Here is a 17,257-nt window from a genome sequence, read left to right on the forward strand (position 1 = left end):
TGTTTGAGTATGAGTAGGGTTGCAAAATTCCTGAAACGTTCAATAAATTCTCTGGTTTTCCCGAAATTCTGGAAAGGCAGGTTCCTGGAATCAGGAGGGAATAAGCAGGAAATCTGTAAGCCTCCAACCAGGAATTCTGGAAAACCGGGGAATTTATTGAAAGCAGGAATTTTGGTATCCTAAAATGAAGTGTCATATACACTGGTACCATGCAAAGATGCAATAATAGTCAATAAAAACACTTTCAATTTAGATTCATTGCTTAGTAAAGGCCTTTGTTGCCTGAACACGTTCTGCTCAGCATGTAAGCAGATTGAGCCACGTCATCAGAATCTACTGAATGGTAAAAGTCACTCTTCAATGAGACAAGGCCCCAGAAGCATAAAGACACACTTTAAGACTGTGACTCTGCAGAAGTCCAAGGCTTATCTATTCCTCAAGCCACTCCAGGACTTTAGACTTCATACTGGTCAGTCTTGGTAAGATGTAGAGTGAGTAAGCAGGGGTTTCATGGCAGGTGATGAGAGTGAGTGTGTGCAGTTTGCTGTCCACTCACTGATGTACACTAACTAAATATTGATTTATGAAGACCTGCCATACTGTACACGCCATTAATAATACAATTAAAAACAGTTATTTCTTGTTTATGAAATGCTTAAGTGTACAATTTCCACTTCAAAAAGTGGCCAGACTAAATAACCAAGCTTCTAAAAGGTTAATCCTACTTCTAACACATTTAGTCTCTAATGAAAATACTTGATTTGACACAGTTCATATTTGGCACAGTAGGTCAGCTCTATCCCAACGAGAAACATGTTAAAAGGCTGGTTTCTTGAATCTTTTAGATACCGCGACAGAGGAGGGTCAGACTCCCTCTAAAAAGGGGTGAGGTAAAAGGATGGCCAAAAGCCTAGCTTCCTCAGGAGACTGCTGCTTTAGACATGTTTCTCTCTCTCTGACTCTAGTTGTCTCCCTGCTTTAGACATGTTTCTCTCCCTCTGACTCTAGTTGTCTCCCTGCTTTAGACATGTTTCTCTCCCTCTGACTCTAGTTGTCTCCCTGCTTTAGACATGTTTCTCTCCCTCTGACTCTAGTTGTCTCCCTGCTTTAGACATGTTTCTCTCCCTCTGACTCTAGTTATCTCCCTGCTTTAGACATGTTTCTCCCCCTCTGACTCTAGTTGGCTCTCTAGCCCACCCACTATCAGTGGGATATATCCAAGAGCCGTTGCAAGTCCACCAGAGGTTAGCTGAACCTTAATGGAACATTTTATTATCATGTTCTCTGGGAAGGTCAGAGGAGACTGTTTATAGACCATTGATTTAAACTCCTTTTGACACAGCATGCATTTGATACACAGTGTCGTGTGTGTATTATTCTTGTTAGATAACCTAGTTAGTTTTATTATGTTAACATGTGTTTGTAAACCATGGCAGTTCAATTAGTGTTAAAGGTGAGTCACGTGGCAGGGTGGCTCACTCGGCACTCTGCATGGTAGAGGCTAATCCCTAAAAGTCAGGGGTCAGGGCACAGGTCAACATGAACACTTGTTAGGTTATGACCTGTCTACCCCCCAGGTGCCCATAGTTCTCAAGGTCAAATGCGTCAATCTTAAATCCAGCACAAATATGTCTCCATATAGAACATCAACCTAGCTACTGGCCAATCACCTAGACACTGAGAGAAGTAATCAGTCATGTTTGTAGATGTATGACCAGGGTAAAGGTATGTGATAGAAGCTTGGTACATCTAGTCCAACAGTCCAATACATCCTCAGGCTGGACTTTGGTCTTAGTAGGAATATCCCAGTGGTCCTTGCATGGTCAGTTCAACAATGATCTGTATTTAAATCAGCAGACATGCTATACACATCCTGTGTGAACGTTGAAACATCAGATTTTCACACTGTTTCATCAACAACAGATGGTTTCTATAGATTCTTTACATCCTTTACATGCTAAAATAGCTGTGTTTGATTTAGTATCAGGGATAGCTTGACTTGATGGAAAGGGAAACGAAAGGAAAAGGTGGATACCTAGTCAGTTGTACAACTGAATGCCTTCAATTGAAATGTGTCCTCCGCATTTAACCCAACCCCTCTGAATCAGAGAGGTGTGTGGGGCTGCCTTTATCGACATCCACGTCTTCAGCGCCCGGGGAACAGTGGGTTAACTGCCTTGCTCAGGGGCAGAATGACAGCTTTTTACCTTGTCAGCTCGGGGATTCGATCCAGCAACCTGATACACTCTTAGAAATAAAAGTGCTATCTAGAATCTTAAATGTTTCTTCGGCTGTCTCCATAGGATAACCTTTGAAGAACCCTTTTTAATTGCAGGTAGAACCCTTTTCGGTTCCATGTAGAACCCTTTCTATAGAGGGTTCTACATGGAACCAAGATGGGTTCTACCTGGAACCAAAAATAGTTCTCCTATAGGGACAGCCGAAGAAGAGTGTAGCCTTCCTTAAAAAAGGGCTATTTGCATTTTTAGATGATTGACTTCAATGTCACTCGATTGATGAAGTGCTCAATTAAACATTTTTTGGAGGAAATTGCTTGAACAATTACATAGGAGATAATTAGCTTTTATTTGATCAATCTCACTTTCCATCAGTTCCACTTGCATGGTTCTGAGGGTATTTGTAGTAATTAGTGATCCTGCTTGGTGTGTCTACTTAAAGTCAAGTCAGACGTTTACCTCATTCTGGAGAACATGCTGTACATGTCTGAGAAAATGGCCAAAGAGATTAATACTAGTCAATAATATTTGATAAAGCATACAGTATTGCTTGAATTTATCCTGGAAGACATTGTTTCCTTTTTATATGTGTGTCTCTGTTGTGTATATATGCTTCTTAAAGAACATTTTAGCCCAGAATTTGTAAAAGAGGCCTTAGGGATTGATATACTTTGGCCAAATAGCTTCAGATCACTGATGTGTTGACCATTTCAGGGAAAGCAGATAAGAGTTTGTTTTTAGAATAACTGGTCCAAAGAACATGCGTTGATGTTTGATAACATTTACGGTTAGTGTGATATCAGATGGACTGTACAGCCTGGAAGCACCACAACAACCCTAGACCCCCTGCCTATACATGACTAGTCAGAAATATCAACGTGTCTGTCTCTTGTTCCGTTCTGTCCTTCTTAGACAGCCTCTCTCCTCTCCTCTCCTCTCCTCTCCTCTCCTCTCCTCTCCTCTCCTCTCCTCTCCTCTTTCCTCCCCTGCCCTCTCCTCTATCTCTCGTTTTCTCTTCAGTTATAGCAGCTTTAAATGTATTATCATCAGGATATAAATCACGTTGGTTAGACATATTTAGGACTGGGCTGTCTGATCTGACAGTCCCCTTGTCCTTGGTGTCTAGTCTGGACAGACAGTTGTTCCTGTGTCTTCTCTTCTGGCTTGCCAGGCAGTGGGTTGTGTAACCATCCGGGGGCATCAGTTCCACATGTCATTTCGTAGCTACACTTATCAGCATAATCACAGAGAGAGGCTGCCCGCCGGATCGGATCGCCTCGCTAGCCCACCGGTCAAACAGACAGAGAGGAGGAATCAGAAACAGATAATGAAGTTAAAGGATGGATTGTTTTGATGTGCAGCTCTTAGACAGCTGTTTCTCTGATGAATAGGATGGGTGTTATTTTGATTTATTTGATTTAACCTTAATTTAACTAGGCAAGTGAACATAGTATTAGGGAAAGGGGGATGGATACCTAGTCAGTTAAGAACAAATTCTTATTTACAATGGCGGCCTACCAAAAGGTAAAAGGCCTCCTGCGGGGACGGGGCTGGGATTAAAAATACAAATATAGGACAAAACACACATCACGACAAGAGAGACACCACAACACTACATAAAGAGAGACACCACAACACTACATAAAGAGAGACACCACAACACTACATAAAGAGAGACACCACAACACTACATAAAGACAGACACCACAACACTACATAAAGACAGACACCACAACACTACATAAAGAGACCTAAGACAACAACATAGCATGGCAGCAACACATGACAACAACTTTGAGGGCTCCAGAAAGAGACAGCAGACAAAACATCAGGTCTTGGAGAGACAGAGGAGACCCTAAAGATCATGTTGTCTTGGATATGAGCTTCGTGGTGAGCATAATTCTGGCCTGGCTCTTTGTTGTCGGCTCCATGGAGTCCCACATCTCTCTCCCCAATGGCGGTGAGCCCTCGGCTGGGCTGTAACACTGAGCCTCAGGCCTGTTTCAAAGACTGGAGATGAAGAAACAAGCAGCCATCAACCCGCTCCTCAGGGAGCTATGATTACCGGGTTTTTAAACGTCGTGTTTTCAAAGCAGAAACAAACCATCTGTCATCTCGATGTAAACTTAAATCGTTTTAGGGCACCCTCTGATATTAGAATGAGATCAGATGTCCCATAATACTGTCCACTTGTGATGACTCATGTTTACTCCTTCCTCCTTACTCAGTTTAAAAGAAGAGGGAAAAAACACATGGCCGTTCTCGCTAGAGGTCAATATTGGTCAATACCGTTGATCATTTAAACACTATGACCTCTGACCCCTGCTTCCCTTTGAGCAAGGCAGTGTCTTTAAATTGCACCCTATTCCCTTATATAGTGCACAGCTTTTGACCAAATCCCTATGGTCCCTGGACAAAAGTAGTGCACTATAAAGGGAATAGGGTGCCACTTGAGATGCAGAGCAGGAACGGGATGCTCCCTAATATCGCTGAGCTGGAAGTTGATCCAGATCCGCTGTCAGTCCGGTGGGACTCAGAGCAGGTGTGGCTCAGTATGCCTGTCCTGGGAAGATCCGAGGATGATCTGGGAATGAGGAGATAGATAGCAGGAAACAATATTTATGTAGGGAAGGATGAGACACCATTTGTCTTCCTGCCATCTCCCCTCTTTTATATATGTTCCGGTAAAGCACTTGAACCTTTGAGCGCCCCTTCAACTGAGAGTAGTAGTCAGAGTGCTTTGAGGGGAATGGCTCCCAAGAGGGTTGACAAAGTCTGTTATTAAAACCTCTAGCTGCCAAGGTCTTTGAAGGAGTGTGAGAGTGTGTGTGTGTGTATGCATGCGTGCTTTTGTGCATGTTAAGAGTAGAACATATTTTCTCAGGTACTCCAAACCCTGAGTCCTTCATTCTTCCCTCGTGATTCTGTTAGCTAGATGATTGAATGGATACAGAACAAATGGTGATCATAGTATGTTGAGATAAAAGCTTTGAACTTTGCTTCTCATTCTTAAGTTGTTTGATTTAGTGAGCAGTAACAGTAAGCTTGTGGAATGGTTAGTTCCATGATGAATGTATAGATGCTGTGACTGGGTTTTAACACCTCAGGAACCAAATTGAACCAGGTTGTCTCTGACGTGACCCAGTATTCACATTGCGAAAAATAATCGCCAAAATACAATCTGGAAAACTATTTGTAATGCTATATTGATATTAAATGTGGCAATTATATGACAAGTGAACAACATTCCCACCTCATTCATTGTCAGTAATTACATTTTGCCCATATTCATGTTAATAATCTCACTGGCTTGAGACCACAAAATCAACCAAAATACTGCTGCTGATAGCTCTTTATTGAAAATACTGTGATTGAAGCGATTGTTGCGATTATTTAAAAAAGTTTAATTCATTATCATTTCTACACACTTTCTACCTGATTGAAGTGGTTTAAGTTCAGACTGGAGTAAATGGTGTGTAGATGACTGACTGCTGGGTGTTGTCAGAATCCTGTCCTCCCTTAGAGCAGGTGACTCCCCTCGCTCTTCTCAGGGTCAGACAGGGACTGTTCATGTGTTGAGTCTGTCCTAGCTGAGTCATAGCCTGGGTGGATCCACCATACAAACACAGCACTCTGGGGGCTGACCAGGGAAAAGAGAATACTGTGGGTAGCCTGCAATATAGCCTTATACTGTATGTTTCCTAATAAGGCATGTCTATCTTCCTATCTTTTTCTTTGTGTTTTATGAGGTATCTATGCTGTGGACAGTTTGGTCATGAATCTGGGTCTAAATGAAGTTGGGTGTGTTGTTGGAGTGTGTGTGGTCTGTGTGTGTTACGCATGTCATCCTCCACACCACTGTCTTGTTAAGTATGTGGATGCTTCCAGATTCTACACCCTTTCCCAGAAGTACACACTTTCAGACTCCCCGTCGTTGATTTAAAAGCTTAGGGTTGGTGTAAGCATTGGCCATGTGAAAATGTGCAAAGGACACTACGGTAGAAGCTTGTAGAATCGGGACTCAGCCTTAGTGTGTGTGTGTTCTCCAGGCGTGGCGTACTCCACCTCCATGAGAGCAGGGGAATCCAGGACCTGGGCATGCCTCGCTGGGAGCTCGTCCTCTGTCTGGTGGCTGTGGTCTTTCTTCTCTACTTCAGTCTCTGGAAGGGCGTCAAGTCCTCCGGCAAGGTACTGTTGACACACTGTGCTGTACCCTACCGCTTAGGACAACACACACTCCTACTGTAGTACAACACACACTCCTACTGTAATACAACACACACTCCTACTGTAGTACAACACACACTCCTACTGTAGGACAATACACACTCCTACTGTAGTACAACACACACTCCTACTGTAGTACAACACACACTCCTACTGTAATACAACACACACTCCTACTGTAGTACAACACACACTCCTACTGTAGGACAATACACACTCCTACTGTAGTACAACACACACTCCTACTGTAATACAACACACACTCCTACTGTAGTACAACACACACTCCTACTGTAATACAACACACACTCCTACTGTAGTACAACACACACTCCTACTGTAATACAACACACACTCCTACTGTAGTACAACACACACTCCTACTGTAGTACAACACACACTCCTACTGTAGTACAACACACACTCCTACTGTAGTACAACACACACTCCTACTGTAATACAACACACACTCCTACTGTAGTACAACACACACTCCTACTGTAATACAACACACACTCCTACTGTAGTACAACACACACTCCTACTGTAGTACAACACACACTCCTACTGTAGTACAACACACACTCCTACTGTAATACAACACACACTCCTACTGTAGTACAACACACACTCCTACTGTAGTACAACACACACTCCTACTGTAATACAACACACACTCCTACTGTAATACAACACACACTCCTACTGTAGTGCAACACACACTCCTACTGTAGTACAACACACACTCCTACTGTAGTACAACACACACTCCTACTGTAATACAACACACACTCCTACTGTAGTACAACACACACTCCTACTGTAGTACAACACACTCCTACTGTAGTACAACACACACTCCTACTGTAATACAACACACACTCCTACTGTAGTACAACACACACTCCTACTGTAGTACAACACACACTCCTACTGTAATACAACATACACTCCTACTGTAGTACAACACACACTCCTACTGTAGTACAACACACACTCCTACTGTAATACAACACACACTCCTACTGTAGTACAACACACACTCCTACTGTAGTACAACACACACTCCTACTGTAATACAACACACACTCCTACTGTAGTACAACACACACTCCTACTGTAGTACAACACACACTCCTACTGTAGCACAACACACACTCCTACTGTAGTACAACACACACTCCTACTGTAATACAACACACACTCCTACTGTAGTACAACACACACTCCTACTGTAATACAACACACACTCCTACTGTAATACAACACACACTCCTACTGTAGTACAACACACACTCCTACTGTAATACAACACACACTCCTACTGTAATACAACACACACTCCTACTGTAGTACAACACACACTCCTACTGTAGTACAACACACACTCCTACTGTAATACAACACACACGCCTACTGTAATACAACACACACTACTACTGTAATACAACACACACTCCTACTGTAATACAACACACACTCCTACTGTAGTACAACACACACTCCTACTGTAGTACAACACACACTCCTACTGTAGCACAACACACACTCCTACTGTAGTACAACACACACTCCTACTGTAGTACAACACACACTCCTACTGTAGTACAACACACACTCCTACTGTAATACAACACACACTCCTACTGTAGTACAACACACACTTCTACTGTAGTACAACACACACTCCTACTGTAGTATAACACACACTCCTACTGTAATACAACACACACTCCTACTGTAGTACAACACACACTCCTACTGTAGTACAACACACACTCCTACTGTAATACAACACACACTCCTACTGTAGTACAACACACACTCCTACTGTAGTACAACACACACTCCTACTGTAATACAACACACACTCCTACTGTAGTACAACACACACTCCTACTGTAGTATAACACACACTCCTACTGTAGTACAACACACACTCCTACTGTAGTATAACACACACATCCTACTGTAATACAACACACACTCCTACTGTAGTACAACACACACTCCTACTGTAATACAACACACACTCCTACTGTAGTACAACACACACTCCTACTGTAGTACAACACACACTCCTACTGTAGTACAACACACACTCCTACTGTAATACAACACACACTCCTACTGTAGTACAACACACACTCCTACTGTAGTACAACACACACTCCTACTGTAATACAACACACACTCCTACTGTAATACAACACACACTCCTACTGTAGTGCAACACACACTCCTACTGTAGTACAACACACACTCCTACTGTAGTACAACACACACTCCTACTGTAATACAACACACACTCCTACTGTAGTACAACACACACTCCTACTGTAGTACAACACACTCCTACTGTAGTACAACACACACTCCTACTGTAATACAACACACACTCCTACTGTAGTACAACACACACTCCTACTGTAGTACAACACACACTCCTACTGTAGTACAACACACACTCCTACTGTAATACAACATACACTCCTACTGTAGTACAACACACACTCCTACTGTAGTACAACACACACTCCTACTGTAATACAACACACACTCCTACTGTAGTACAACACACACTCCTACTGTAGTACAACACACACTCCTACTGTAATACAACACACACTCCTACTGTAGTACAACACACACTCCTACTGTAGTACAACACACACTCCTACTGTAGCACAACACACACTCCTACTGTAGTACAACACACACTCCTACTGTAGTACAACACACACTCCTACTGTAGTACAACACACTCCTACTGTAATACAACACACACTCCTACTGTAGTACAACACACACTTCTACTGTAGTACAACACACACTCCTACTGTAGTATAACACACACTCCTACTGTAATACAACACACACTCCTACTGTAGTACAACACACACTCCTACTGTAGTACAACACACACTCCTACTGTAATACAACACACACTCCTACTGTAGTACAACACACACTCCTACTGTAGTACAACACACACTCCTACTGTAATACAACACACACTCCTACTGTAGTACAACACACACTCCTACTGTAGTATAACACACACTCCTACTGTAGTACAACACACACTCCTACTGTAGTATAACACACACTCCTACTGTAATACAACACACACTCCTACTGTAGTACAACACACACTCCTACTGTAGTACAACACACACTCCTACTGTAGTACAACACACACTCCTACTGTAGTACAACACACACTCCTACTGTAATACAACACACACTCCTACTGTAGTACAACACACACTCCTACTGTAATACAACACACACTCCTACTGTAATACAACACACACTCCTACTGTAGTACAACACACACTCCTACTGTAATACAACACACACTTCTACTGTAGTACAACACACACTCCTACTGTAATACAACACACACTCCTACTGTAATACAACACACACTCCTACTGTAGTACAACACACACTCCTACTGTAATACAACACACACTCCTACTGTAATACAACACACACTCCTACTGTAGTACAACACACACTCCTACTGTAGTACAACACACACTCCTACTGTAATACAACACACACGCCTACTGTAATACAACACACACTACTACTGTAATACAACACACACTCCTACTGTAATACAACACACACTCCTACTGTAGTACAACACACACTCCTACTGTAGTACAACACACACTCCTACTGTAGCACAACACACACTCCTACTGTAGTACAACACACACTCCTACTGTAGTACAACACACACTCCTACTGTAGTACAACACACACTCCTACTGTAATACAACACACACTCCTACTGTAGTACAACACACACTTCTACTGTAGTACAACACACACTCCTACTGTAGTATAACACACACTCCTACTGTAATACAACACACACTCCTACTGTAGTACAACACACACTCCTACTGTAGTACAACACACACTCCTACTGTAATACAACACACACTCCTACTGTAGTACAACACACACTCCTACTGTAGTACAACACACACTCCTACTGTAGTACAACACACACTCCTACTGTAGTACAACACACACTCCTACTGTAGTATAACACACACTCCTACTGTAGTACAACACACACTCCTACTGTAGTATAACACACACATCCTACTGTAATACAACACACACTCCTACTGTAGTACAACACACACTCCTACTGTAGTACAACACACACTCCTACTGTAGTACAACACACACTCCTACTGTAGTACAACACACACTCCTACTGTAGTACAACACACACTCCTACTGTAATACAACACACACTCCTACTGTAATACAACACACACTCCTACTGTAGTACAACACACACTCCTACTGTAATACAACACACACTCCTACTGTAGTACAACACACACTCCTACTGTAATACAACACACACTCCTACTGTAATACAACACACACTCCTACTGTAGTACAACACACACTCCTACTGTAATACAACACACACTCCTACTGTAATACAACACACACTCCTACTGTAGTACAACACACACTCCTACTGTAGTACAACACACACTCCTACTGTAGTACAACACACACTCCTACTGTAATACAACACACACTCCTACTGTAATACAACACACATTCCTACTGTAATACAACACACACTCCTACTGTAATACCACACTGCTACTGTAATACAACACACACTCCTACTGTAGTACAACACACACTCCTACTGTAATACAACACACGCCTACTGTAATACAACACACACGCCTACTGTAATACAACACACACTCCTACTGTAGTACAACACACACTCCTACTGTAATACAACACACACACTCCTACTGTAGTACAACACACACTCCTACTGTAATACAACACACACTCCTACTGTAATACAACACACACTCCTACTGTAATACAACACACACACTCCTACTGTAGTACAACACACACTCCTACTGTAATACAACACACACTCCTACTGTAATACAACACACACTCCTACTGTAATACAACACACACTCCTACTGTAGTACAACACACACTCCTACTGTAGTACAACACACACTCCTACTGTAATACAACACACACTCCTACTGTAATACAACACACACTCCTACTGTAATACAACACACACTCCTACTGTAATACAACACACACTCCTACTGTAATACAACACACACTCCTACTGTAGTACAACACACACTACTACTGTAGTACAACACACACTCCTACTGTAATACAACACACACTCCTACTGTAATACAACACACACTCCTACTGTAGTACAACACACACTCCTACTGTAGTACAACACACACTCCTACTGTAGTACAACACACACTCCTACTGTAGTACAACACACACTCCTACTGTAATACAACACACACTCCTACTGTAGTACAACACACACTCCTACTGTAGGACAATACACACTCCTACTGTAGTACAACACACACTCCTACTGTAGTACAACACACACTCCTACTGTAATACAACACACACTCCTACTGTAGTACAACACACACTCCTACTGTAGGACAATACACACTCCTACTGTAGTACAACACACACTCCTACTGTAATACAACACACACTCCTACTGTAGTACAACACACACTCCTACTGTAATACAACACACACTCCTACTGTAGTACAACACACACTCCTACTGTAGTACAACACACACTCCTACTGTAGTACAACACACACTCCTACTGTAATACAACACACACTCCTACTGTAGTACAACACACACTCCTACTGTAATACAACACACACTCCTACTGTAGTACAACACACACTCCTACTGTAGTACAACACACACTCCTACTGTAGTACAACACACACTCCTACTGTAATACAACACACACTCCTACTGTAGTACAACACACACTCCTACTGTAGTACAACACACACTCCTACTGTAATACAACACACACTCCTACTGTAGTACAACACACACTCCTACTGTAGGACAACACACACTCCTACTGTAGTACAACACACACTCCTACTGTAATACAACACACACTCCTACTGTAGTACAACACACACTCCTACTGTAATACAACACACACTCCTACTGTAGTACAACACACACTCCTACTGTAGTACAACACACACTCCTACTGTAGTACAACACACACTCCTACTGTAGTACAACACACACTCCTACTGTAATACAACACACACTACTACTGTAGTACAACACACACTCCTACTGTAATACAACACACACTCCTACTGTAGTACAACACACACTCCTACTGTAGTACAACACACACTCCTACTGTAGTACAACACACACTCCTACTGTAATACAACACACACTCCTACTGTAGTACAACACACACTCCTACTGTAGTACAACACACACTCCTACTGTAATACAACACACACTCCTACTGTAATACAACACACACTCCTACTGTAGTGCAACACACACTCCTACTGTAGTACAACACACACTCCTACTGTAGTACAACACACACTCCTACTGTAATACAACACACACTCCTACTGTAGTACAACACACACTCCTACTGTAGTACAACACATTCCTACTGTAGTACAACACACACTCCTACTGTAATACAACACACACTCCTACTGTAGTACAACACACACTCCTACTGTAGTACAACACACACTCCTACTGTAATACAACATACACTCCTACTGTAGTACAACACACACTCCTACTGTAGTACAACACACACTCCTACTGTAATACAACACACACTCCTACTGTAGTACAACACACACTCCTACTGTAGTACAACACACACTCCTACTGTAATACAACACACACTCCTACTGTAGTACAACACACACTCCTACTGTAGTACAACACACACTCCTACTGTAGCACAACACACACTCCTACTGTAGTACAACACACACTCCTACTGTAGTACAACACACACTCCTACTGTAGTACAACACACTCCTACTGTAATACAACACACACTCCTACTGTAGTACAACACACACTTCTACTGTAGTACAACACACACTCCTACTGTAGTATAACACACACTCCTACTGTAATACAACACACACTCCTACTGTAGTACAACACACACTCCTACTGTAGTACAACACACACTCCTACTGTAATACAACACACACTCCTACTGTAGTACAACACACACTCCTACTGTAGTACAACACACACTCCTACTGTAATACAACACACACTCCTACTGTAGTACAACACACACTCCTACTGTAGTATAACACACACTCCTACTGTAGTACAACACACAGTCCTACTGTAGTATAACACACACTCCTACTGTAATACAACACACACTCCTACTGTAGTACAACACACACTCCTACTGTAGTACAACACACACTCCTACTGTAGTACAACACACACTCCTACTGTAGTACAACACACACTCCTACTGTAATACAACACACACTCCTACTGTAGTACAACACACACTCCTACTGTAATACAACACACACTCCTACTGTAATACAACACACACTCCTACTGTAGTACAACACACACTCCTACTGTAGTACAACACACACTCCTACTGTAATACAACACACACTCCTACTGTAGTACAACACACACTCCTACTGTAATACAACACACACTCCTACTGTAATACAACACATACTCCTACTGTAATACAACACACACTCCTACTGTAGTACAACACATACTCCTACTGTAGTACAACACACACTCCTACTGTAATACAACACACACTCCTACTGTAATACAACACACACTCCTACTGTAGTACAACACACACTCCTACTGTAATACAACACACACTCCTACTGTAATACAACACACACTCCTACTGTAGTACAACACACACTCCTACTGTAATACAACACACACTCCTACTGTAATACAACACACACTCCTACTGTAGTACAACACACACTCCTACTGTAATACAACACACACTCCTACTGTAATACAACACACACTCCTACTGTAGTACAACACACACTCCTACTGTAAGTACAACACACACTCCTACTGTAATACAACACACACTCCTACTGTAATACAACACACACTCCTACTGTAATACAACACACACTCCTACTGTAGTACAACACACACTCCTACTGTAGTACAACACACACTCCTACTGTAGTACAACACACACTCCTACTGTAGCTACAACACACACTCCTACTGTAGTACAACACACACTCCTACTGTAGTACAACACACACTCCTACTGTAGTACAACACACACTCCTACTGTAATACAACACACACTCCTACTGTAGTACAACACACACTTCTACTGTAGTACAACACACACTCCTACTGTAGTATAACACACACTCCTACTGTAATACAACACACACTCCTACTGTAGTACAACACACACTCCTACTGTAGTACAACACACACTCCTACTGTAATACAACACACACTCCTACTGTAGTACAACACACACTCCTACTGTAGTACAACACACACTCCTACTGTAATACAACACACACTCCTACTGTAGTACAACACACACTCCTACTGTAGTATAACACACACTCCTACTGTAGTACAACACACACTCCTACTGTAGTATAACACACACATCCTACTGTAATACAACACACACTCCTACTGTAGTACAACACACACTCCTACTGTAATACAACACACACTCCTACTGTAGTACAACACACACTCCTACTGTAGTACAACACACACTCCTACTGTAGTACAACACACACTCCTACTGTAATACAACACACACTCCTACTGTAGTACAACACACACTCCTACTGTAGTACAACACACACTCCTACTGTAATACAACACACACTCCTACTGTAATACAACACACACTCCTACTGTAGTGCAACACACACTCCTACTGTAGTACAACACACCCTACTGTAGTACACACACACTCCTACTGTAATACAACACACACTCCTACTGTAGTACAACACACACTCCTACTGTAGTACAACACACTCCACTGTAGTACAACACACACTCCTACTGTAATACAACACACACTCACTGTAGTACAACACACACTCCTACTGTAGTACAACACACACTCCTACTGTAGTACAACACACTCCTACTGTAATACAACATACACTCCTACTGTAGTACAACACACACTCCTACTGTAGTACAACACACACTCCTACTGTAATACAACACACACTCCTACTGTAGTACAACACACACTCCTACTGTAGTACAACACACACTCACTGTAATACAACACACACTCCTACTGTAGTACAACACACACTCCTACTGTAGTACAACACACACTCCTACTGTAGCACAACACACACTCCTACTGTACAACACACACTCCTACTGTAGTACAACACACACACTCCCTACTGTAGTACACACACTCCTCTGTAATACAACACACACTCCTACTGTAGTACAACACACACTTCTACTGTAGTACAACACCATCCACTGTAGTATAACACACACTCCTACTGTAATAAACACACACTCCTACTGTAGTACAACACCACACTCTCTGTTAGTACAACCACTCCTACTGTAATACAACACACACTCCTACTGTAGTACACACACACTCCTACTGTAGTACAACACACACTCCTACTGTAATACAACACACACTCCTACGTAGTACAACACACACTCCTACTGTAGTATAACACACACATCTCTACTGTAGTACAACACACACTCCTCTGTAGTATAAACCACACTCCTACTGTAATACAACACACACACTCCTACTGTAGTACAAACACACACTCCTACTGTAGTACAACACACACTCCTACTGTAGTACAACACACACTCCTACTGTAGTACAACACACACTCCTACTGTAATACAACACACACTCCTACTGTGTACAACACACACTCTGCCTTGACTGTAGTACAACACACACTCCTACTGTAATACAACACACACTCCATTACTGTAGTACAACACACACTCCTACTGTATGTACAATACATCATCACTCCTACTGTAGTACAACACACACTCCTACTGTAATACAACACACACTCCTACTGTAGTATCAACACACACTACTACTGTAGTACAACACCACACTCCTACTGTAGTATAACACACACACTCCTACTGTTAGTTACAACACACACTCCTACTGTAGTACAACACACACTCCTACTGTAGTACAACACACACTCTACTGTATACAACACACACTCCTACTGTATACCAACACACACTCCTACTTGTAGTACAACACACACCCTACTGTAGACAACACACACTCCTACTGTAAGACAACCAACCACGACAAACTCCACTCCTACTGTAGTACAACACACATCCTACTGTAGTACAACACACACTCCTACTGTAATACAACACACACTCTCTACTGTAGTACAACACACACTCCTACTGTATACAACACACACTCCTACTGTAATACAACACACTCCACTACATGTAACAACACACACTCCTACTGTAGTACAAACACACACCTACTGTAGTACAAACAACACTCCTTACTGTAGTATACAACACACACACATCCCTACTGTAATACAACACACACTCCTACTGTAGTACAACACACACTCCTACTGTATATACAACACAACACTCCTACTGTGTACATACACAACACAACTCCTACTGTAATACAACACACACTCCTTACTGTAGTACAACACTAATATATCATAAACATAATAATAAACACTCCTACTGTAGTAACAACACCACTCCTACTGTAGTTTATCAACCACCCCACACTCCTACTGTAATACAACCACACTCTCTACTTGTAATACAACACACACTCCTACTGTAGAATACACACACA

General features: G+C 42.1%; 1 protein-coding gene across 1 annotated transcript in view; it reads left to right on the plus strand.

The window, feature by feature from the left end:
• LOC120025183 (sodium-dependent noradrenaline transporter-like) overlaps positions 1-17,257 on the plus strand; it is an 80,243-nt gene that overhangs the window by 14,417 nt on the left and 48,569 nt on the right. The window contains exon 4 of the mRNA XM_038969636.1: positions 6,287-6,425. Within this exon, the coding sequence (XP_038825564.1) occupies positions 6,287-6,425 (139 nt within the window). The remainder of the gene's footprint in view (positions 1-6,286; positions 6,426-17,257) is intronic.

The sequence above is a fragment of the Salvelinus namaycush genome, chromosome 30, assembly GCF_016432855.1.
Source record: "Salvelinus namaycush isolate Seneca chromosome 30, SaNama_1.0, whole genome shotgun sequence".
NCBI classification, from domain to species: domain Eukaryota; kingdom Metazoa; phylum Chordata; class Actinopteri; order Salmoniformes; family Salmonidae; genus Salvelinus; species Salvelinus namaycush.